The 24,825-nt window shown below is 35.7% G+C and overlaps 1 protein-coding gene across 4 annotated transcripts; it reads left to right on the forward strand.

Moving 5' to 3' along the window:
* The first annotated feature begins 264 nt into the window (after positions 1 to 264).
* CWC22 (CWC22 spliceosome associated protein homolog) lies at positions 265 to 24,751 on the forward strand. 4 transcript variants are annotated; one of them, XM_032190232.1, is made up of 20 exons: positions 265 to 294; positions 711 to 806; positions 1,956 to 2,023; positions 2,846 to 2,965; positions 3,075 to 3,332; positions 3,914 to 4,042; positions 5,613 to 5,781; positions 6,178 to 6,231; positions 7,198 to 7,333; positions 7,423 to 7,629; positions 7,749 to 7,811; positions 8,242 to 8,337; positions 9,624 to 9,705; positions 10,043 to 10,103; positions 17,845 to 17,922; positions 19,014 to 19,166; positions 20,077 to 20,204; positions 21,104 to 21,205; positions 21,309 to 21,505; positions 23,914 to 24,751. In XM_032190232.1, the coding sequence occupies exons 2-20, from the start codon at positions 780 to 782 to the stop codon at positions 24,498 to 24,500; spliced, it is 2,715 nt and encodes a 904-aa protein (XP_032046123.1). In that variant the 5' UTR covers positions 265 to 294; positions 711 to 779; the 3' UTR covers positions 24,501 to 24,751. The 4 variants fall into 4 exon arrangements, with proteins under 4 accessions (XP_032046123.1, XP_032046126.1, XP_032046125.1 ...); XM_032190235.1 differs by having other exon boundaries at positions 3,078 to 3,332; XM_032190234.1 differs by having other exon boundaries at positions 274 to 298.
* Positions 24,752 to 24,825: the final 74 nt, after the last annotated feature.

Consider the following 24,825-nt stretch of genomic DNA (forward strand, 5'->3'; position numbering starts at 1 on the left):
ATTTTGCTATTGATGTTTCTTCCTGTAACACTCCCTGCCACCGCTTTTTATTCAAAAGAACAGCCTGAACAACAAGCGCACGTCGCTAACCCCCTCAGCCACCCTCCGCCCTGCCCGCAGCCCGCCCGCCCGCCCGCATGGCCCTCAAGATGGCGGCCGCGCCGCGTGGCCGCAGGACTACTTTTCCCGTGGCGCCGCGCTGCCCGGAACATGGCGCCGGCCCAGCGGGGCGGCGCCGAGCCCGGCGCCCTCATTGTGCGTCGCGTTCCGCCGGAACTGCCGCGGCGGCGGGCGGTAGGTGCGGGCCCAGGCGCTGCGGGCGGCTCGGGGGGGGACCGGAGGGGAGCGGGGCGGCCATGCCCCGCACACTGCCCCGGGAGCGGGGCAGCCCCCGCTGGGTCTCCCGGCCGCTGCGGTGCGGTGGTCGCGGTCTCTGCCGTGGGCGGTGGCGCAGCGCCGAGGCGGCTCGGGGCCGTGTGGCCGGGCCCGGTCCGGCTGTGGCGGGGCGCTGGCCAAGTGCAGCTGCCGTTGTGTGCCCCGCACGGCCTTGTGCCTGTGCTGCGCAGCCCTAAGAGGGGGTTGGGTGCGTACCTGTGGTGGGGCTGTTTGTTCGAATTTAACATTCGAGCGTATGAAAACAGCAAACTAGGAATTCAGGTTCCTCCACTTTACGCGGTAGAAAAAACCTGATTGTGTTTTGTGTGTTGTAGATGAAATATTATTGATGCACTGATCTCCACTTTGCTGCATGTTCAGAGCTTCGTAAAATAGAAATCGAGATGAAGAGCAGGGTGACACAAATAAATGTAAGTGCTCTTAAGCCTGAATTGTGGGGGTTGGTTATTCTGTTACTGGTGGTTAGAACCCCGCATGGACTTCCTTGCTCTTAGGTTTGTCCTGGCCTTTCTGATTGATGTGGCTTTTGATAGGGGTGCTTAAGGGATAGGTTGATATCTTCTTGTATCTTTCCAGTCATGTGATTATAGTAGTGCTCCCTCATCTATCAAATACGCCAGTTAGGAGAGGCATGCCGTTTGGAAATTGACTATGGTGGCTGTGGCAGGAAGCCTGGCCAAGAGTTGCAGGTGACTTCAGCAAATATAGCTGGCTTTTGCATGGAGACATGGGAACTTGCAGTTTCAGCAGCATCCCCAGTATTGTTTTACTCCTACGAATGTTCACTTATCTGTTAGGGTCTGCTTGTGCAAAGGCACATGCTGTAGAACTGGAGAATGGAGTCCTAAAAAGACCTGGCTCTACCCATGTGTTAAATACATATTGTATTTATGATATATATATATGATTTATGAAGTTGGAAATGATTTAGTAAGAAAACAAATTATGGTTAGAAAAAAAAGAGAAAGGTGTAACAAAAAACATGTAATAAAGAGGATTCTTAGAAGAGGGAAAAGACACCAAAGTGGTAGAATTCTGTTAATAGTATTGGATATGATGTGACAAAGTGTACAGTAATGTGTAGAGGAAGAAAGCAGTGAAGGATCAAAGGGAGACTGAAGATCAGCCTACCCTAGTCTCTGGTAGCAATCAACAGTAGATGCCTCGGGAAAGTACTTTAATGGCTGCCCTGCTCTTCACAAGTGCACTCCCAGTCTCCACCTACTTGCGGTTTCCTGAGCCAGATAGTTTCTTTGGTAACCCGTGTGATTTTTGTTTTTCTTTGTTCAGTCTGAGAGTCGTGAACCTATGCCCAATCTTAAAATCTGGGTCATCCTTTAGCAGGGAATTCAGCTGCTTAAGCAGGCGTTAGTTGGATCTAACTCTCCTTGTCATGAGTCTGACTGCTATAAGCTTTATTTGATGGCCTTTGCTTCTTGTAAGGGAGTAGGAAACTAAAGCCATGATACGCCTTGATGTCAAAATACATATGTTCACACTGAGTATATTATAACATTGGGGCTTGATTTTTTTTTTTTTTTTTCCTGTCTTCTTTAAAGCATGGCTCCAGTCATGAAAAGAAAGAGGAATATAGTTCACGCCACAGAAGTTTGTCTCCAGAGGACAGGTAGAAATGACTGATTTATATAATGTATTATTTCATTTATGTACCTCCCATAGAGAGATGAGTCCAAAACAAAAAAAACTCCGTGCTTTTTATCTTTTTATTTATTACCATAACTGAGCAGTGAAAAAAAACTGCAGGTTTAATAAAATACTGCATGCCAAGAAAGAGGTAATTAAATAGACTTCTTGTTATAACTAATTATTTAAAAATTCCTTTTTCATTTAGTTAAAATCTCAAGGGTCTCGAAAATGGAAATCAGATGCCAGCTTCTTTCTTTGACTCATTGCTGATACTACAACTGTTGCTTTAGAGCAAGCTTATGAAAGCCAGCAGAAATATCGTTTGAAGGGCAGTCTACTGAGGCAGGAGATGAACTGCTAGCAATTTAATTTCATGTTTTAATTGGTATAAAACATCTTGTACCAAACAGAATGTCATTTTCAATAGTGTGTTTTCTGTTTCACGCAACACGAGTAAAAGTAGGCGAAACGAATGCATACATCTTAAGAAACACCACATGCAACATTTGCCTTTGGTATTTGATGCTATTACCGTTTGGCACATACATATAAGTTGTAGGAGGTGCTTCCTTTTACAGTGATTTTCTTGATTAAGAAATATAAATATGTGAAACATATAAAATTATTCGCTGGCTGTCAACATGTTGTTAAAAAGGGAGCATCTTCTATTTGAGTGATGTATGTATTAAGACCCAGAGTGCAGAGGTGGACTTGTTGGCATATATGTAACAGATTATTTTCAAGTAGATATTAATAGCATAGCCTTTTACTGAGAACTTTGTTTTTTTTGGGTTGTGAATAGGCATATAGAGCATGACAGGTCTCCATCTCCCAGAAGAAGAAGAAGATACTCTGATGACAGCAGATATGATCAGGAATATTCGAGAAGGGACTACTATGATGACAGAACTTCAGAAGGAAGGTGAATACCAATCCCTGTTTTTTAATCAGAATGGAAGTACTGATTTTTAAAGACTAAAAGGTGAAAACTTCTCACAAACATTTTCATTGCCTTTTTTCTGTCTCCTTAGAAGGACGGAAAGAGGGAGAGACAGACATTATGAGAAGTGGGAGGAAAGAGAATCTGATCGAAGGAAGCAGAGAAGACTCTCTTCCCCTGATCGTAGAAGTCCAGAGAGATCAACAGTTCAGAGCTCGCTTGCTCATGATGAGGCCACATCAAAGAAAAAGAAAGAAGAAGTGGATCCAATCCTTACTCGCACAGGTGGTGCATATATTCCACCTGCCAAGCTCAGGATGATGCAAGAACAAATCACTGATAAAAATAGGTGAGTTGATGGTAAAAGATGTTAGGAAATGTTGGTGAAAACAGGATACCTTTTGTGGGCTGTAATGATTCTTCTGAAGGTACAGTTTTCTCAGAAAAACAGCTGAGAGCTGTCTCCTTGTAGTCTTCTTCCTTCTTGTCTCTTGGGAAAACAGTATAACACCAACCAGTCAAACAAGACAAAGGAAAAAAAAAAGCAAACAATAACAAAAACAAACAAACAAAAAAAAAAACATTATGACTATATGCACTTCTGCTGTTAATGGAGAAGTAGAATACAGAGCATAAACAGGGTTTTTTTTTTTGTTTTTTTTTTTTGTTTTTTTTTTTGTAATACCGCAGAAAACCAAACATGCTGGGTTAATACCATATCTGTGGAGAACTACATCTTGGTATATCATGTTGGTTTTGTAGGTTCCTGGTAGTTAAATGTGTAACTGTGAGCTGACCTTCGCATTTATGCAGTGAATGTTTTCTTTGCTGTGTTATTTAATACAGCTTGCCTTCATGCTTTTATATAACACTCTACAACAATACTGCTTCAAACTTACATATTAATAATTTGTGATACCTTTGTAATAGCTTGGCATATCAGAGGATGAGTTGGGAAGCCTTGAAGAAGTCGATCAATGGTCTTGTCAATAAAGTGAACGTTTCTAATATAGAAAATATCATTCATGAGCTCCTTCAGGAAAATATTGTTCGGGGAAGGTAAGCGATAAAATATTTTAAAGAATCTCTCTTGTTTTTGTGTTAATAGGTATATCGTTCACTTGTGCATCACTCTGTGTGCTTAGTATATGGATACTGGTCTGATTTTTAAAATTCCTTAAATACCTTAGGCTGTATCGTCCAGTGTAGAGGAGCTCCCTACTTGGGAAAAGGGACTGGGAGTGGGAGAGGTAGAGGAAGTACTGTATGCTTGGAGGAATAAGACAGTACAACAGATGATAGCTTTCCTTTTCACAGTAGTTTAACCTGCTCATTTTTCTTGAATGTTTTGAAACTTACATATGTCTGTGTCTATTTACTTCTGTATTTCCAGATTTTATCTGGAGCTAAATATTGTCTGAAAACACACTTTTTACTACAGCTGTTAGACTAGATTGTTTTCCACCTTTATCTTTGCCATTGTAATGTGGAGAAACGATTACTGTGCTCTTTGAGATCACTACTAAGTCATGGCAACCGCATAAGTAAATGCGGTCTGAACTAGACTATTTTCACTTGCATCTGAGAGCATCTAAGTTTCAAAACAAAATATTCTGTTCCTGTACACCAGTATAAAGTGATTATTTCCAACTGATGACTTCCGATTTAAGTACAAATAAGCTGATGCAGTTTGAATTTAGATCCGTGTAGGGTTTATTTTGAAAGACAGTTGGATTTCAATTGACCATAGACAAGACAGTTGTTTTTCAAATATGTACTTTAAAGATTTATGTTGCGAGGGTTTTTTTCTTGTCTCCCTTTTGTTATAGAATTTGCATGTTGTTGCATTAGCTTATCTACTATTGCGCTAGAAAAAGTATATCTGAGAGGTCTCAGAAGACTCTTTTCAGACTTGATTATTGAAATATACTTAGGATGATGTAATAACTTATAAGCCCTCTGCTTTTATTTATTTCAGTTCTAAAAAGGTGACTTGTGTTCTAAAACATATTTACGATGCTGAAGAATGCAGGTTCATCTGAGAAAAGCATTGAAAAGTATTATTTTGCATATTCTGGCTTTGCTAAGCATTCAGTTTTATTATTCCTAGGTAGATCTTTTAAGGATCTTTCATGAAAATATAATTTTGATTTCCCATCTAGTTTTGCTTGCTTATGTTATTCAGTATTTTGGATCATAATTCTTCATTGTAAATAGTTTCAGAGCAGATGTTTTTTCTGTCACAAAGCGATTTTTGCTATTTCCAATGAGGGGGCTGCGGAAGAAACAGCACAGTCATACAAATTTAAAAGCTTAAGAGCCTGCAGTGTGGTTAAAAATAGGATAATTGCAGGTGACAAGATAGAGACTTTTTAAGTGCTTACCACTTAAAAAAAATACCTTTAATAGGCATAATATTTGAATGATATGGTGTTAGTTTAACAGTTTCTGGGTTCAGTCATGTTTGGGAAACCTGACTTCTGCAGAACTCCATTTGTTGCACAATAAACAACTGATAGAAGGATACCAGACTGTCATTTTCAAACTGTTCTAACAATGCAATCCTATTTTATGATAAGTACTGCATAGAAGTTTTTTCTTGTAATAAAACATTTATGTATTTTTACAGGGGGTTGCTGTCTAGATCCATTCTGCAAGCTCAAGGTGCCTCTCCAATTTTTACCCATGTTTATGCAGCTCTTGTGGCAATTATCAATTCCAAGTTTCCAAATATTGGTGAATTGATTCTCAAGAGGTTGATACTAAATTTTCGCAAAGGATATCGCAGAAATGATAAGGTATGTAAAATGTCAAGAAGCAGCATTCTGACATACAGTTCTTCTGTGCTGAACTTCTACCGTGTACATTCAAATGGTGTACTTGAAAGGAACACAGCTGAGACCTGTGGGTTGGGACCCATCATTATATTTGACTTAACATAAGTACATGAAGCACAGTAGTATTAGAGTATCATGAAAGCTTGACAACCTATTTTATGTTGGAACTGTGATGTTTTTTGTTTGAAAATATGTAGTCCTAATTGTAGAACATACCAAAATATTTATTTTCATTACTTAATTTGACTGATATGCACAAATCTTTAGTAAGAGTGTCTGAGTTGTAACTTTTTCTTCTGTATAAGATGCATTGTAATTTCCTGACGCATTGTAATTTCCTGCTTTATTTTTTTGCAGCAACTCTGTCTAACATCTTCAAAGTTTGTTGCACATCTGATGAATCAGAATGTGGTATGTTACTATTTGATCCATACTTTGTATGGCTATTCTTGTATTTATTTTTTAGTTTCAAGACAATGGTAGCCCAAGTGAAGATGTTTTCTCTATTCTAAAGGTTACAGTATTTGCTGTAAGTGCTTAGGACTTTTTTTAGAAAAAAAGGTTCTATCTGGTAATTTGGCTATGATGTTTTCACTTGCCATTGCATTTATGCTTCAGAGTTTCCCAAAACCTCATGTATGTTTGTAGGCTAGTATTCCAATAGTTCACTTTTTATCAAAGGCTGAGTCTGCGGCTCTGTCCCACAGATCTTAAACATAGTTTTCTCGCAACGCTGTAATCTCACGCAGGCTTAAGCATCTTTGTAGGCAGAATTAGACTCAGTTGCATTTAAATCAAATTTGAATCTATCTGTATGCCACTATCTTCTGTGTTATAAATACCAGGATTTCTACCCCAGTTAAATGCGATACCCCAGTTTAAAACATTAGTTTCTTCTTTAATAAAATTATGTATATTCCCAATGGTTTTCTAAAAGACTGAAAGAAACAATCTCATATATGCCATTTGCTTATATACATGAGCCTGGAAGATTGGCTTGATTATAGACACGATTCACTTCCAAAACTAGTATTTTACATCCAGGTAGTTTTAGTAACGTGTTATTTTATTTGCTTGTTGGAAATACATTCTGTTTTTCTTAGTGGCAAAATGTTTTTCATTGCTTGCTCACCAGAGTGTAGCCACATTTCGGTAGTATAGTCATTGACTATGGAGATGGTGTATGTACAGATAGCAAAATTGTATTTGAAATGTTGACTACATCTTAATTAGCTTTGTCCAGCGTGTTGTTTTGTGTATGCATGATTAAACAAGAGTCATGTGACATCCTCAAAGGCTAGACTTCTCAGTCAAGTAAATCACTACTAATTGTGGAACATTGTAAACTCATGTTATTTACTGATATTCTTTTTAAAGGCTCATGAGGTTTTATGTTTGGAAATGCTCACCTTGCTTCTTGAAAGGCCTACTGATGACAGTATTGAAGTAGCAATTGGGTTTCTTAAGGAGAGTGGGCTCAAATTAACCGAAGTTTCTCCTAGAGGTATTAATGGTAAGTATAATTAGCAATAACGTTAGGGTTTGTTTTTGTTTGTATTAGAAAGTCCTTTTTCACATTAACATTTCTGTCTATTTTGAAAGCGATCTTTGACCGTCTTCGACACATCCTGCATGAGTCTAAAATTGACATGCGTGTTCAGTACATGATAGAAGTCATGTTTGCTGTACGGAAAGATGGCTTCAAGGATCATCCAATCATTCCAGAGGGATTAGATCTAGTGGAAGAGGAGGATCAGTTTACTCATATGTTGCCATTAGAGGATGAATACAACCCAGAGGATATTCTTAGTAAGTTAGAAATGGGAGATACTTCTGTGATTGTATTCCTCAAGAATATAAACTGGAGATGTAATTTGCAGTATTTTTCTTCATTGATGTAGTTTAAAGATTCTCTTTTTATTTTAAAGATGTTTTCAAGATGGATCCAAACTTTATAGAAAATGAAGAGAAATACAAAATGCTCAAGAAAGGTAGGTGTGTATACACATCTTATATATAACAGAGGTATTATGTATTTTACATGTATAATGTGTGCATATTTATGTCTATATATATTTATATACGTTTATAAATGTAAACTATTTAATTTATTTAATTATTCATTTAATAATTCATTTAATAATTAATAATTCATTTAATTATTCAACTGTTACCAATTTTATTATTTAACAGCAGGTGGTATCTGTATCCCAAATAACTGTCTTTTAGTTCATGGTACACCTTTACAGTGTATTACTGCTATCTTCTTCAGTGTTGTTTCTGCAGCTATGTATCATTCAGTTGTGACATCCCTTGTCCACCTGAGACACTCCTTCACTCTTAGGTGTTGGAACAGGTGTTCATTAATGGTGAAACTACTGTGATTCTACATTTCTTTAATCTGGGATACTGCTCTTTCAGAAATCCTTGATGAAGGTGACAGTGAATCTGAACCAGATCAAGAAGCTGGAAGTAGTGAGGAAGATGAAGAGGAAGATGAAGAGGAGGATGAAGATGGTAAGTGTGTGACTGGCAACTTGGAGACCTATTGTGCGTGTGTTTTTTTTTTTTTTGTAGGTGAAACAGGAAAGGAGACCTTAACTTCTGTTACACGCTTTCCAAAACTAAGAATGTTGCAATATTGAGGGAGGTTTTAATCCAAACTTATTCCTAGATCTAAGTATTTAATACTAGGAAGTAGTATTCCATTCCATCCAGTATTCCTTCCCTTTAAAAGGAAGCATTCAGCATAGACAAAACGAGAGAGATCTTTGCTTGATTGTTCTTGACCTTATCAATTTAATTCAAGAAGATCCTTGCAGACCTAAAATCTTAAAACTAACTTACATGAAAACGCCAACTTAAACAAATAAACAAAAACTTTATTGTCATGTCTAGTGTTATATCTTGTTATTAACTTGCTTTTGAAATCAGATTGGGTTTTCTTAAAAATGTATGTACATCTTTTGTTTATATCTCAGCTCTGTTCAGCCCCCTTGCTTGATCTGCGCCAGTCCTCTATTCATGTGTTTTCAGATACTGTTGTATATACATATATACGTTGTTTCAGTTCCGTTGTATTATATACCTTAGTGCAGAGTCTGTAACTGAAAAGCAAGCAAAGTGCTATTCTTGTAGAATACTTAGAATGAATTTCCTCACTACTTTAGCAGAGTATTTTACAGTAGAGCAGAACTTCCACAGAACCTCTGGTTGACTGGAGGGGTCAAGGAAGGGAAGAGCATGAGAATTCACAGGATGTTTATGCTATTGCTAAACTTTAAAGACTGAAGGAATAGTGAATAAAGGTGTTTCTGGAATGGTTGTGGTTTGGAATAATAGATTTTTCTGCTCTTGATTCAGGAGAAAAAAGGACTTTGCAGAATGTATTCTACATGTAGTGGAAATAAAAATTCTCTTGTAAAATACAGGAAGACCTATGTAAAGCATTGTGTAGTTACATTATTCAGAAAATACCTTGTTAATAACGTAAGCAAAGAATGTTAAACCCAGTGGTGCAATTGCTAAATCAGGTTTTAGGATTTCAAAGGAATCAAACTCTTAACATTTTATCTCTAAATATTTACCTGTTGGTCAATAATCATACAAACACTGCTTTTTTATTTTCCCCCCTGTAAAAGAAAAAATATATATATCACACACAAAGTTGCTAATTACAAATATTAAAGACTATAAAAAGTATTGCATAGTGTGTTACAGACCTAATAAAAACAGATGTGTTATAAGAGATTACTTAGACCTGCCTTGATGTTTTACTATTTCAAACTGCTTTTCTTTCCCAGGCCAGAAAGTTACAGTCCATGACAAAACAGAAATTAACCTGGTCTCCTTCCGTCGTACAATTTATCTTGCTATTCAGTCAAGGTAAATGTTTATGTAATTTATATTCAAGTGCGTTTCTTTTGACGTGGTTGAAGTTAAATATTCTTTTTTCTTTAAATTGTATGTTAAATCAGGATTTAACAAGTTCAATATAGAGCCCGATCTGATAGTGTAAAGCAGACTATTGTTTGACACATAGGTAGATGAATTATCATCCTAAGATAAATTCATTTTGCTTAAAGTGTTTATGAAATTAGTGTGCTGGGACTTTTCTATGAATATTGCTGTAATTAAAATTGTTCTAGTGAACAAAGGTCAGTGTTTTTTATTGTAGTTACATTGCATGGATAAGGAGAATTTTTTTTTTATCTTATTATAGCTTAGACTTTGAAGAATGTGCTCACAAATTGCTGAAGATGGACTTCCCCGAAAGTCAAACTGTAAGCCTTGCTTTTTATTCTTTTTTGTTATTAACATGATTATAAAGTAGTCCTGTGGTAGTATATGGAATACTTCCTTGTCCTGAGACCCAGTTGCTATGAAGAGCGGATGAACAGGCAGTCTCCTTGCAGGTGTTTCTCATAATGTCTTTAAACTGTTAGAGCAAATAGGCTGATACCTGTTTCTTAAAATGCTTTTTTTTTTTTTTTTTTCACACAGTTTCTACTTTATATCAAGCAGCTTAAATGTATAAGGCGTATTTGAAAATGCTGGTCGGTTGGACTGTTGGAAGAGTTAAGCTCTAACAAAAGTACTGTAGCATGGCACACATTCTCAGCATTTTGTTCCTGAAAGAGGAGTTGGAGATAATACTTGAAGGCAGCTGTGAACTTTGTCCAGTGGAGCTAGGAATATAGGCTAGTACTAAAAGAATGAATTGTGTTTTTGCTTCTACAGTGTTTTGAATAATAGTGTGTATTGATTTAAAACAACTTGGGTATGGATGATTTATTGCCATCTTCTCAGAAAGAAATTGTTTGCAGACACTGTTTAAGATCAATTGGTATATTTTCAAGTAAAGGAAATTGTTCCTCAGTCAGTAAGTAATTTACATGAAAGCATATGAAGAATTCAGATGACTGCTGTGTATTTTCTTATTTAATTCTGTGCATGGAGTATTTCAAGCCTACCTAAATGAAATACTAAGCACGCATAGGATTATGGCTTCCCATGAAACCATAACCTGAAGGATTCTAAGTAGAGGAAAGAAGTCCTGTTTTGCAGCAAATCAGTTCAGCTATAGAGAGAACAATCTAGAATATACACACTACATCATACAATGAAGATATAAATTGAGTAATACTGCTGATTGAGTAATTGCTTTGCAAAATACTTCTCAAATGTTGGTGTTTAATACCACTGCAGTCTATCAACTACCAGCTATTCTGTGATCAAGATCTACAAAGTAAATGTATTTAAAAAGAAAACAACAACAACAACAAAAAAAATACCACCACAACATAAGTCAGAATCTTAGGTATATAAAACAGACTCTTTTTTCACCACTTAATTTGGGAAGACTAGGTGTTTTTGAGACTTAATATTTGCTACCAGGATACTTGCTTTTACTTTCTGTGAATGCCTTACTTGCTGAAAATAAAATATCCCAAGATGCACAAATGCAATGAAGGTGTTACTTTCCATGTAGGACTAATCTATAGGGTACTAATTTACTGAATGTGAATCTTTTTACATTACATAATTGTATGAAGTGCTTTATAGAAATAAAAACAGAAGTTTGGGCTTTGAGAAACTTGGTATTTCCCCTGCTAATCAAAATTTAACATACAAGAACAACAGAATACTCCTTGGCACTGCAGTGTACTACAGGATAGTGATGAGAATGTCAACAATTTTTTTTTGTTTTTATTTAGTAAGCTGTTTTTCTCTGACTTGAGATGGAGACACTTCTTATTTTTGCTATGAAATGCTGCTTTTTCAGAAATAAATAATGCTGTTAAACAGAAGCATCAGTCTTCTATTTCCTGTCTGATTTGCATGCATTTCATTTTTAGTCTTCTTCAGCTGTATATTCTCCTTCCTCAGACTACTCACCTAAACCTCATCTTTTTTTTTTAATGCTCCTTTTTTTGGGATGCAAAGTTTCTATGCCTCAGTGTCTATTATTCTTTATCTAAACCACCTTTTCTTTCTACAATTTTGTATTGCAAGTTTACAGGCAGTTTTTCCTTTTTTGATCTTTAACATAGGGTTTTAAGGTTTTTTTTTTGTTGTTGTTGTTGATTTGATGCATTTTGGTATGCTCTGCTCTTCACCGTTTAGCAGTAGCACTGAAGTACTTAGTATGTAAAATATTCAGAATTTTATTTTTTTCTTTTTTGTTTGGCTTGTAAGGGAAAAAATCATAACTGATATTCTTTACAGTAAATCTAATAAGAGACTTGCTTTTCTTAAGTACTAAGGGACCAACTGCTGCCTGCAGATCAGAAGTTGAAGAGCTTTGTTGTAGTCTCTTCTAGAGCCTGTGACAAGGTGTTCTAAACAAGCCTTTCAGTTAGTTCTTAAGCATATGTTTGGTCTTGGCACAGAGTGCTATTTCTGTTCTTAAAAAGTACTGTTATTATCTGTGTTAAAACTGCATTAATGTAATGCATTGCCAAAGAAAAATAAACTAAAACTAGTAGAGGAATATGATATTACCAGTTTGCTGGCTTCTGAACTACAACGAAAGCAAAAAGCAAGCCTGTTTAAAATGTCAGAAATAGGCTTTTCAGTTTGCTTTCCCTTAAGAGATTTTTGTTGCCTCTGCTCTTGGACGAGCATGTTTCAGTTTCTGGTGGTTTTAGTTAAAAGGATTTGAGAATCTTCATGGTAGTACAGATCTAGACAGAAAGAAAGAAGCACTTAACTAGAGAATCATTCCTTCTTTAGTGCATGAGGAATGCAGAGCTTTTTCTGAAAGATCTTACTGCATACAAAATACTTAATTTCAAAAGGATTTAAGCATTGTTCAAGCTGAGAGCATAAAGTGTTCTTCCCTTGTTGCTCAGCCCACTGCGGTGGGAAAAAAAAACACCTCATTCTTGCTCTTTAGAAGTTTGGCTAAAATAGATTTGGCTTCTGTTTGTTCTTTTCAGTGGTTGTGATGTGATGTGAACATTGGTTTACAGCAAAGTTTGGAACTTCAGTAAATTAGCCTCATCTGTAAGAGTATCATCTTCAATACAGCTATCTCAAAAATAATGTGTCACAAGATTGTTATTTATTCATTTATTTTTTACTTGAAAGGAGAAAACTTGTTCTAGGCACAGCCTTCTTGAAAGAATTATGCATGCTTTTGACACATTTGCATTTTTACGGAATGGTGTCACACTTCTTCAAATCAGTCCTACTTTGGGGTGGAGGGAGTTGTGAGTGTCTCTGTTGTGCTATTTCTGCATTTAGTGTTTGAAGATAACAGGAGTACTAATTTTGACTTGACATTCACTGAAAATGTAGTCCAGGAAGCTGGTATGGAGTGGGATGGTCTAAAGCTGATAATTGTCTTCTGGTCAAGTAGATGATTTCTTAAATGCATTGCTTTCCTTTCTCACTACAAGGCATTGCAACACATAGGTTTGGCAACTGCACAGTGATTACTTCACAGACTTGCTGCTGTCTGTAAAACATGATTATCCTCAAGTGGTTCTTCTGTCTTCCGTATGAAGATATTTTTGTGAGCCCTAGATGCTGAATCAATGTAAACTTTCAGAACTTCCATTTTAAAAATAGTACATACCCAAACAGTAAATGAAACTGAGTTTTATATGTTTAATTGGCGTTCTGTTAATGCATAAGTGCAGTATAACATACATGTAGTATTTCCCTCGTTCTTTCGTTAATATCAGTGTTGTTAATAGACTTACACTTCCATACTTGAATATACTTAATTGTATGAAACATGTACTATATCAGCTTGGACTCGATCATATCATTTAATTCAGGCTTCTAATGAAATCTAACTAATTCTTTTTAAATACATTGCCTTAAATCTGCAAGTTTAATCAAAATCAAAGCAATCTTATTCTTGAACCACTCTTCTAGGCATCTGCCTGGGTCAAGACGTTAGTAGCTCTCTTAGTTTCAAGATAATGTAGTAGGGTGAAGAACAGTAAAACTAAAAAACAAAAACAAAAAACAAAGCAAAACAAAACTTGCCTTACTTTTATATTAAAGAATTTGCTAAATTTGCTATCTGAAGGATAATGTTAGGTTAGTCTGACCATTTTATACTAATTGAAGTTCTTATAAATTGCATAGTATTTTGATACATTTTTACATGCATAGTAGGAGCCTCAAAACTATAACAGCAAAAAAAAAAAACTACTTCTAAACATTGTAGTTAGAATATAAAATCTTAATAGGCAAGGTCTTACTCATTCAGTGGCTTTAATGTGTGTAACATGCAGTACTGTTGACATCAGTATAATCACTGAAGATAAACTGTAGAATCTGGATCTTGAGTTAAAAATCAGAAAGCCCCTTAGAGGAACCAGTTTACTTTCTTTTGAGTTAATCATATAAGTTACGTATTTAGAAATGAAAACAGTTTCTAAACAGAGTTCATTAGGTGTGAATGAACTAGATGCTTTGTACCAAGGTCCATCCAACTCATTATACTTTTTAGATAAGAACTAGTTCTTTAGGGAGAACTGAAAGAAATGCCATGTATTTAGAGACATATCTCCTTATCTGTGTCAGCAGTTTTGGGAAGTGCTATTTTTCCATGGTATAATATTGAATTCAAGACATCTACAAAAGATCGTTCACTTCATCTGTATGGAACATCAGATATTTTTAAAGTATTTATTTACCTCGTGATTGGATAGCTGTGCTTTCGGAGCTAAGCTTCATAGTCATTTGTTCAGCATTGTATGGAAGTCTTTAAACAGCACAATATCTTAATTAAAACTGGGAAACAAGTTCATTGTGTTCTCTAAAGCAAATGAAGGGCTAAGACCCACAGATTCTACTTGCCATAAACATCATCAGAAGTGTTATCATTGGAAGCAAAGAAATGAGTTAACTAACCTTTTAAAGCTATAAATGAAGCTAGAATTGCGATGTGAACTTGTCACATCTCTCAAAAAACAATTAAATCATTTTAAAGTTTATTAATTTTTAATCTGGAAGACGGTTACTCTAGACCTAACCTTGAGTTGTTGTGATAACACTAGCAAGAATATCTGTGGGCAAGTCTATTTTCATGCATGTGGTTATTTGAGATACCCTCTTAGAAATCATTGTAATATTTAATTAAAATGTTAAAATATTTAATTACTGTAAACCACAGGGGATACCAATGTTGTAATTGCATTTAAGATGAGGAAGAGAAGTAATTTGTTTTTTCAAGTCTTGCTGACTTTATTAGCAATGGCATCAGCACTTTACCCCTGTTGATTGTTTAAAAACTGATTAACTGCAGCATTACTGTAAAACGGGATAATATAAAAAGTTAATATGCATTTTAATATACCAAGCTAACACAATGCGACAGTGTTGATAGGAATGCCTTTAAACACACTTGCAAGCTTCTGTTTGATACATTACTGTCTCAGTATTTAGAAGGGATTATTTCTTGTTAAACATAGTTGGCTTTTTGTTTGTCGTGAGTACAGTGTGTGATGGGCAAAATGTTTCTTTTAGGTATGTGTACTTGGAAGAATGGCACAAGTGGGAGAATACTGAGTCTGGTAGATGTTACACTAAACTGGTTTCAGATACAAAGAGAATAAATAACATGATTGAAATTATGACAGCTCAGGCAAAACTTCATTTTATTTTTTCCTCAGTTAAGCGATATTTTTATGGGATTGTTAGTTTAAATATAAATTTATCTGAACTAATGATGAAAAATACTTGACTGATAGCCTAAAACCTGTTTGGGAATGCCATAAACTAGTTTATAGTATGAAGTAGGTCACATTAGAAAATACTAAAATAAAGTTAATGGGGGAAATACTGCAGTCCTGTTTGTGCTATATATTTCATGGCTCTTAATTTACATAAAAATGTTTGCTTCAGTTGTCTTAATTACTGTTTCAAATTGTGCCCTGAGCCAGTTCATAGCTGTATCACAATCTGCTCAGTTCACATAGCTAGGAAATTAAGTTTTCTATTTATATATATATATATGTATATACGTGTGTGTGTGTGTATATGTATAATATAAAAAAATCCTGTATGTTTATTGCCTATACCACTGGTTGTCAGCTGGTGAAGTGCTCTGATCCTAGAGGTGACAATCACATTTCCCTCTGGGTTTTGATCCAGAATCCCTGCTGGTGTTGGTGCACACAAAAGGGGGGGGGGGGGCGGAGAGAGTTTGGGGTCAGAGCTGGTTGTTTAAAATAGTTGGTAACAGTGGCAGGAGAGCATCTTCAGTGGGATTGCTGTAACTGATACTTAGTGGGATTGCTGTAATTGATACTTATATCCACGTGCGCTCAGACAGGAGGAAAGTGTAAGGTAGACTGTCAGTGATGGAGTGTGTGTAAAAGCTTTGAGAGGCTAATCTATCTCCGATTCCCCTGCTCCTTCCTAGCCATGAATGGGAGATGCTCGTTTAGAGGGTGATTCCAAGCAGGAGCCTAAAGCAGTTTCCTTTAGAAGAGTTTCTCTCCGTTCCTTCAGTATAAAGGAGGAAGTCTAGGCAAATCAGCCTCAGGAGGCTTAAATTTAGGCTTCCTGAATAATTTCTAATGTACCTGAAATAGCCCAAAGCTTATTTAAAAACAAAAAACAAAATCCAGAATGGTAAAAGTGCTCTTGTTGGATTGAATTTGTTTTTTACATTTGTTTGGCTTTTCCTCCCACCCCGCACAAAATTACAGCTTTTTTCTCATTCTTGCCAGCAGTAGGATTTAAAAACGTGACTTTAGCTTGAACTACCAGATGGTCACTTTATGATTTTACATATACATATATATATATGTATATATACACACACATATATGTATGTATATGAATAATTATAACAATTACATACAGAAATCTTGTGGTTTAAAATTGAAATAGTTGTTTTAAGATGTGTATAAATGTATATATGCTTAACGTTCCTCCCATTCATGAGCTGCCAGTTCCTGCTCATAAAGATGGGTACATACATGCAACTTCCTAGTTTCAAAGCCTAGAGTTCTGAAATTAAGGTAACAAACAAGTACTAACCATACTTAAGTATTATTTTTTCTGGGCTTTCCTGTGATATCAGAGAATCACAGAATTTCTAGGTTGGAAAGAACCTCAAGATCATCGAGTCCAACCTCTGACCTAACACTAACAAGTCCTCCACTACACCATATCACTAAGCTCTACATCTAAAGGTCTTTTAAAGACCTCCAGGGATGGTGACTCCACCACTTCCCTGGGCAGCCTGTTCCAATGTCCAACAACCCTCTCGGTAAAGAAGTTCTTCCTAAGATCCAACCTAAAACTCCCCTGGCGCAACTTTAGCCCATTCCCCCTCGTTCTGTCACTAGGCACGTGGGAGAACAGGCCAACCCCCACCTCGCTACAGCCTCCCTTGAGGTACCTATAGAGAGCGATAAGGTCGCCCCTGAGCCTCCTCTTCTCCAGGCTGAACAAGCCCAGCTCCCTCAGCCGCTCCTCGTAGGACTTGTTCTCCAGGCCCCTCACCAGCTTCGTCGCCCTTCTCTGCACCCGCTCAAGCATCTCCATGTCCTTCTTGTAGCGAGGGGCCCAAAACTGAACACAGTACTCGAGGTGCGGCCTCACCAGAGCCGAGAACAGGGGGACGATATACTTTAGTGTGGATTTTCTTACCTTCATTTTCTATAGATGTAGGGGATTGGTGCTATTTATCTTAAAAAAAAAAAAAAAAAAAAAAAAAAAAAATTTGTGATAACTCCTTTTCCTCACTGTGGTAAAGACAGTTGGTAAATTAGATTTGACTTCGTTATTGCATTGTATGGTGTGTTAGCTCAAAAACTTTAGCTTAAGCAGAAGAAGAAATACAAATGGCAAAAAGTTAATGTTTAGGCCCCCAATAACCTCAGAAACAAGAAATTCAGAAGAGTGCTGATGTTTCTAATGTGTTTTATGTAAATAGTCTTGTTTTAAAGCTATCATCAGTGTATGGATTTCTTCAATGTTTTGGTACTTCATAATGATATTTTTACTGCTACAGTGAATTTATCTAGTGAAAATTTTATTTTAAATCAGAAAGAACTCTGCAATATGATACTTGACTGCTGTGCTCAGCAAAGAACGTATGAGAAGTTCTTTGGGTTACTGGCAGGGGTGAGTTCTAATTTCAGATTTTATACTGTATGCTTTACTTTAGTTCTTGTGTCAAACTTAAATTTTAATAGATAAGTAAAACTAATAGTCTTTATTCTGAAAATGTTATGCTAATTGATTGAATTAACATTTTGATCGTAATAAGCACAGTGAATGCAATACAAGAACTTATTCTCTCCTTAGGTTATTACTTTTTGTCTCCCTTTTTTCATTACTGTAGAAAGGTAAATTGTAGGCCAAGGCATGGTACTAAAAGTTAAATGTACTATGAGTTACTAGAAGAATCCTTTCCATGGCGCTAAAGACTGACTTTAGAGACTCCTCTTTTCCAGATGCTTCAGATTGTCTTTAGAGGACAAAACCGTCATTTCAGTCCTGTTCTTTTGTTTTGTCTTTCAGTAAACTGCTAGCTCCTTGTTGGCTTTTTTTTGTATGTGTAAGTAATTAATAGTTGCAGTTATTTCTTAGTTCAAGCTTTCCCTGTCTTGTATTGACAGAGCTGACTAGTTAAGTTCAAATAGTTGCCCTAAGGGAGCGAGCAGTTACACTGACAGGGTTTGTTTTTTTCCATTTCTACTTTTTTATCCAATATTTCTGCTGACATTCTATTGTGAAGCACTAACCATATAAATCTGCATATTCAAAAGCAGTAGAATATAATTGTCAATTTCCATCTTCCTTGAAATGTTTATGTCCAAAATGTCTTACCTCTGGCTGTGTTCCCTGCTGCCTCTCTAATTTTGAATACCCATTCAGTGATGTCATGAAAAAGTTATATTTGACGGGTTACATCCAGTGAGAATACTGGATGTATGGAAGTAAAATAAATTGCTGGATAATTTGCTGCAGGTCAAAATCAATTATTACTACTTCTGCAATGCAGATGAGTTTCTTGCTCTGACAAACTGCCAAAAGCAATAAAATATATCAATTTGAAGGTGTTTTCTTCTCCTTTAAGTATTACTTTAAAGGAAAATCTTGCAGTAAATATTAGCACCATTACATTTACATTGCACAGGTCATTTATATGTAGGTTATGTGTGTGTTTAATATTTTGTTTAATCTGTTTAAATTATAAAATACTGTTTCAGCGTTTCTGCATGCTAAAAAAAGAGTATATGGAATCATTTGAAGCTATTTTCAAAGAACAGTATGATACTATCCATCGTTTGGAAACAAACAAATTGAGGAATGTTGCCAAGATGTTTGCTCATCTACTGTACACTGATTCAATTCCCTGGAGTGTAAGTAGAACAGTCTATTGTCATATCCTTTTTATTTAATTATTAATGCCTAGTATTTTGAAATGGTAGGTAAAGCGTCAGTTTTACTGTTTTCTGCACTTTGGAGCTATTACTATTTTAAATAATATATTTAAATATATTCTCAAGCAAACTGTTGAACAATTGTGTTGATCATCTCTTCTTCCTAACCTATCCCTGTCCCCTGCAGTTCTTAATTAGTTGATTCGCGCTATTATTTTATAGAGCTCAGCTGGAATTGATTGATTAAAATGTACTTTTTTTTTTAGCTAATCCACAGTGTAAGTAGTAGAACTGTCTCTTGAAAATAAGTCTAAAAAAATGAGAAATTATGCTTATAATTACATAAAGCTTTTCATTTTAATGTATAATAAATTTAAAAATGCTGCATTTCTGTTATTTAAGATTTCTTTTAGGAAGAATAAAGGCAATCTTACATTCTGCTATATAACAATACAACATTAAAAAAATAATTATAAGGTAACTTTTCATGCACTTTTATTCTTAGTACACAACCTAATCTAATTGTCATTCACAAGTCAGTTGTGAATTGTCACACACAGTTCAAGTATTTCATCTGTTTAGAACTGAAGTTTCAAATCTTTAACTTTCCAGAAGTTCACACATCTGACTTTTTTTTTCTTTCATGGGTTTTTCTTAAAATAAATTCTAAAACAATTACTAGCATAGAAGTGATCAGAAACTTTCTGCAGGTAGTAGAACAGAATTCTCAAGGTTGAAAAAGTCTTGACCAAGATTTAGCATTTATATTTGTGAACAAAAATAAATAAATAAAAATCAGGCTGTTAGTTATTTCAGGTCAATGGGTTTTAAGAGAAATGAAAGAATGTATGTTTTAGTGTGTGTTTTTTCCCCCTCTAAACATTTTCAGGTCCTTGAGTGTATAATACTGAGTGAAGAAACCACCACATCCTCCAGTAGGATTTTTGTCAAAATATTCTTTCAGGAGCTTAGTGAATATATGGGACTTCCAAATCTAAATGCAAGATTAAAAGATGAGTAAGTTGAAATCTATTTCAAAACTGTACATTGGATTATTATGAAAAAGTAAAAATGAGAACTCTATTTTCAAATTCAAACAAGACCATAGTTTTGTAGCTGTAGTATTCAAGAGTAAGTGTGTGTATAACTTCATTTATTTCAAGAGTCCTGTTAAATTGAGTGCTACCTACCATTTACTTGGGTTCAAGTATGTGCATTTATATATATTTTAGTGAAGGACTTGTTAGTGTTAGGTCAGAGGTTGGACTCGATGATCTTGAGGTCTCTTCCAACCTAGACAATGTGATTCTGTGATACTGTCAGCTATATGGCAATGTAATAAAAGTTGCTGTGACTTCTCTTCTGGCAAAACTTAGAAAAAAGCATCTAATTCTAGTTTTTCTTGGATTAGTTGCTTGTCCTTCAATCTGATATGAATAACATATTCTTTTAAGGATGTATGTTTTTAATACACTGTATTTTGGCAACACTGATCTTTGTTACTAGAAGAAATCCCAATTACAGGAATTAACTCTGTGTATTAACAGAACTTAGTAGATGTTTATACTTAGGGCCCTGTTTGATGGAACTTTGTCATAGGTACCTAGATCTTTGACCTTCTTGGTCATCAAGTAATATCCATTGCTATCACAAGCTAGATTTCAGAGGTCTCTTCAGGGCTTCGCAAAATTAGGCTCTTGATTTTGTCAGAACCTGCCAGTATTTTTTTTATTAGACCAACAGAAGAATTTTGTTAATATATGCCACAGATATAATGGAAGTGCTGAAAAATGCACGAAGAGAAAACTTTTGCCGTGCTATGAAGTTGTGTGCAGTTCCTTTTTCAGTTTATTAATGTCAATGAGAATTAGTGCTAAACTGGCATAGCGCTTGATTTAGATGTTTGTTTTCAACAGAACATTGCAGCCTTTCTTTGAAGGATTATTGCCTCGGGATAACCCAAGAAACACTCGCTTTGCCATCAACTTCTTCACTTCTATTGGCCTTGGAGGACTAACGTGAGGAACATGTTTTTTTGTTTCTATTTGATTCTTATTTTCTTTTCCTGTGCCTCCCCCTGAGAAGGGGGAAAAAGTTAACTTTTTTCCTCTTTTAAATTAGGGATGAATTACGAGAACATCTGAAAAATGCACCAAAGATGATAATGACACAAAAACAAGATGTTGAGTCATCAGATTCCTCTTCATCTTCAGAAACAGACTCCTCTTCAGATTCTGATTCTGACAGCAGTAGCAGCAGCTCAGAGTCATCCAGCAGCAGTGACTCCTCATCTAGCAGCAGCAACAGCAGTGACTCAGGTATTTAAACACTAACTATTCATTTCCCTTTTATTTGTTGCTATACTTCTATTTACTGCTCTTGCTACATATGCTTGTTTTGACAAACTAGCTATAGAAGGTGTTACTGTTTTTTGTTTAAAACGTATATAGGAATAAATATATGTAAAATTTCTTTAACTTATGTGTTTCAAAATACTACCTCTTGCTCATGGAAACTTACTTTAGAAATCAGAAAAACTACACTCTATTTTTAGACACTTAAGTATTTGAGGAACACTGTTATCGAGGGCTTTCTTAAACAGTTGATACCTGTTACACAGAGTTATCATTTCAGTTCGGTGGAGGAAGGAGGGGTTAGAATAGTTCCCTATTAATATCTCTGTGGGGTGCCTACTGGTGAACTATGTCCTCTGTAAATGCGTCTCTTCATGGATCAGACAAGACGTTACTCAGTTCTAGCAGTGTGTTTAATTTTATTCTCCGTCTTAATTTTCATTTCCTAATTAGCTTTCCTCAAAAAGAGTTTGTGTGTTGATACTGTGAAGGTTCTAGTCTTGAGAGAAATCTCTAAGGAAGAATCAGCTTTCACTTACAACTTCATATTTTATAGTTTTGTATCATAATCGCTATTTAGCATCTCGTATCATCCTGCTCATATATAGCATTCTGTTTAGCATGAAGTGTCATAAATGTTGCTTATTCTGCGAAGTACATGCTAGTATGAATTAGTGTGTACAGTCTCTCCTGTGTAACGTGAGCAGGTGATAACACAGCATGACTTCCTATAGTTCACAAGCTCGGTGATTCAAAGTTAATTTGATTTATTGTGTGCCTCGGAAACAAAAATATAGATTAATAAAATAAAAGCAGTGTGAGCTGCTCATGCTTTGGAATTGCATTTCTTTCCTCTGTTGCAATGTTACTGTACAAAATCTGATTTGGGTGTCATTATGAAGCTATCACATTAATGACGATAAAGCACTAGAGGAGGGCACAGTTAAACAGGGTCAGAGAAGGCGTTAGTTCAGCAAAGAGCCAGATGGCTCCTGCAAAGACAGCTGCAGCTCTACTGAGCTGCTTGATAGGAACCAAAGAGGTAAGTCCTTAGTGACAAACCAACTGAGTCTGCAATCTGCTAGTACAAACACTTAATTTTTGTAATCTTAGGACCTTCTCTTTTACTACTTGTCTTTCCTCCATTCAGGAACACACATTCATTAAGACTTCTGATACCTTAGCAGCCTGGTTTCACCTTTTTTCTTGTTCTACTTTTTTCTTGTCTACTTAAATACAGTGGTTGGAACAATAATTTGAGATAACTATATTCTGTAATGGTAAGCTTCATTCAGGCTTGCTATAAAGTGAGGGTCCATTACTGGTTATAACTGTGTTTGCAACTTTTTAAATCTAAAATAACTTGGTAGAGATAAAAAGGAATTTTTCGTAAGTGTATTATACAGTATTTAAGTTTTTCAGCAGTACAACGTATGAGAAAACAGAAAAACTGCTGATCAGAAATAGAGCATCCAGCTAAACGGGAGATTGATCCTTACTGACATTTAGTGTGGAACTTCACTGTCTGGTTTTGCACTGCTCTGGACAGGCCGTTACAACCAAAACTGAGCTACCAGAGGATGAAATTTGTAGTGAAAGACTCATATTTGTTTTTACTTATTTTCTGGAGTCTTTCTGCATTCTGGTAGATATAAAATGGTAGGGAAAACACTGTTGGAGAAGAAAATCTCTATCTACCAAAATCTATGTGAAGTGATCCACCTTTGCACATTATCAGAGTGCCAGTTAGCCTTAGTTTCAAACAGATTAGCCAGCTACTCTAAAACTCAGGTATTTGATGTACTATTAAATCAATTTATGACTACAGTATTTTCAAAAGGCAATTAGGAACAGTTAAATGATATGATACCATAGTTCATACAATAAGCCATAGTAATGGTTATTCTCTAAATGGCTGTAACTTTGGTGTTCATTATTTATTTACAAGGCTCGTCACATCTGTTGAGTGAAATCTAGTGGTTCTTTATAAAGAGCAAGCAGGAGGAGTAAAATCTCTTCCATAGAGATAAGCACTACTGTATATTCAGAAATACAGATGTTAGTTCATAATCTAGATGGTTTCAGAGGTAATTGTAAATCTCGGCTTTTGAAAAGAAAGTATTAGACAAATATAACTTCTAATTGAAAGCAAATCAAGTAATCTTTGCTGGTTTTTAGCAGTTGCACACTTTGATTTCATTCAGAAATTGTAACATACATATATTTAGGACTATTAAAGCTTTTAGCTAAGCATGTACTTTAACGTTTTAAACTTAAGTTTACAATGTGTACAATGTTCTTTATGTAGTTCAATAAATTGACTGAAGTTAATTAAAATACAACCTTATTCACAAGACTTGTTATAATTTCAGATGCTCCGAAAGCTAAAAGAAAGAGAACACAAAAGAAAAATAGAGAATCTGATAAAGCTTCCAGGAAAAAACAAGGAAGGAAAAGGAAATCCATTGAGAAGAAAATCGGAAGGAGACAGCGTGAGGATAGAAGCGATACTGAGAGCAAGTCAGAAAGAAATCACCGAAATCCCAGAGAAGCACATAGGAGGGATGATGTACCAAAATACTATCACAGAGATGAGTCCAATGGCAGAGACAGTTACCATAGTGGAAAGGATAGGAGCCATGAAAGAAGTAAGGATCTAGAAAATAAATACAGTGATTCAAAACTGAAGAAAGCAGAGAGAAGAGCTTCTTTATCTGATGATGAAAGTTATAGACACTGGAGCAAAGATAATGGATATCGGAGTAGAAAAAGAGAGAGATCTAAATCTGTAGAGAGACCCTGTAATAATTCAAGTCCAAGAGAGGAAGAACAAGATGACAGATACAGGAATGGTTCAGAGAAACACAGAGAGAAGCACAACCGTTATTCTGACCAGTACAGAGAATCAAGAAAAAATGAGGACAGACGTAGAGAGAATTCCCCACACAGACGAAAATAATACCTAACCATTTTGAAATAAATGTGCATTTCTGGGCTGTTAAAAACTATTTTAAAAACTATGAACTTTCTTAAGAAGAAGACTTTGTACAAAGTGATAGTTCGCATTTGTAAATTTTATCAGACTTTTTCAAATTTTCCATACTGCTTTTTTTTTTTATAGCTATCGCATTGAGTCTTTCTGTTAAATTTCTCCTTTGGAAAGATGAAGTTGTTTATTTTGTGAATAAAACAGTTAATATCTCAGTGAAATGGGTGTTTTTGTCACTTAGTTTCAAGTATTTGGCTTTTAACTTTTATAGTATAAAAATGTTGGGTTTTAACCT

The sequence above is a fragment of the Aythya fuligula genome, chromosome 6 (assembly GCF_009819795.1).
Source record: "Aythya fuligula isolate bAytFul2 chromosome 6, bAytFul2.pri, whole genome shotgun sequence".
Classification (NCBI taxonomy): Eukaryota; Metazoa; Chordata; class Aves; order Anseriformes; family Anatidae; genus Aythya; species Aythya fuligula.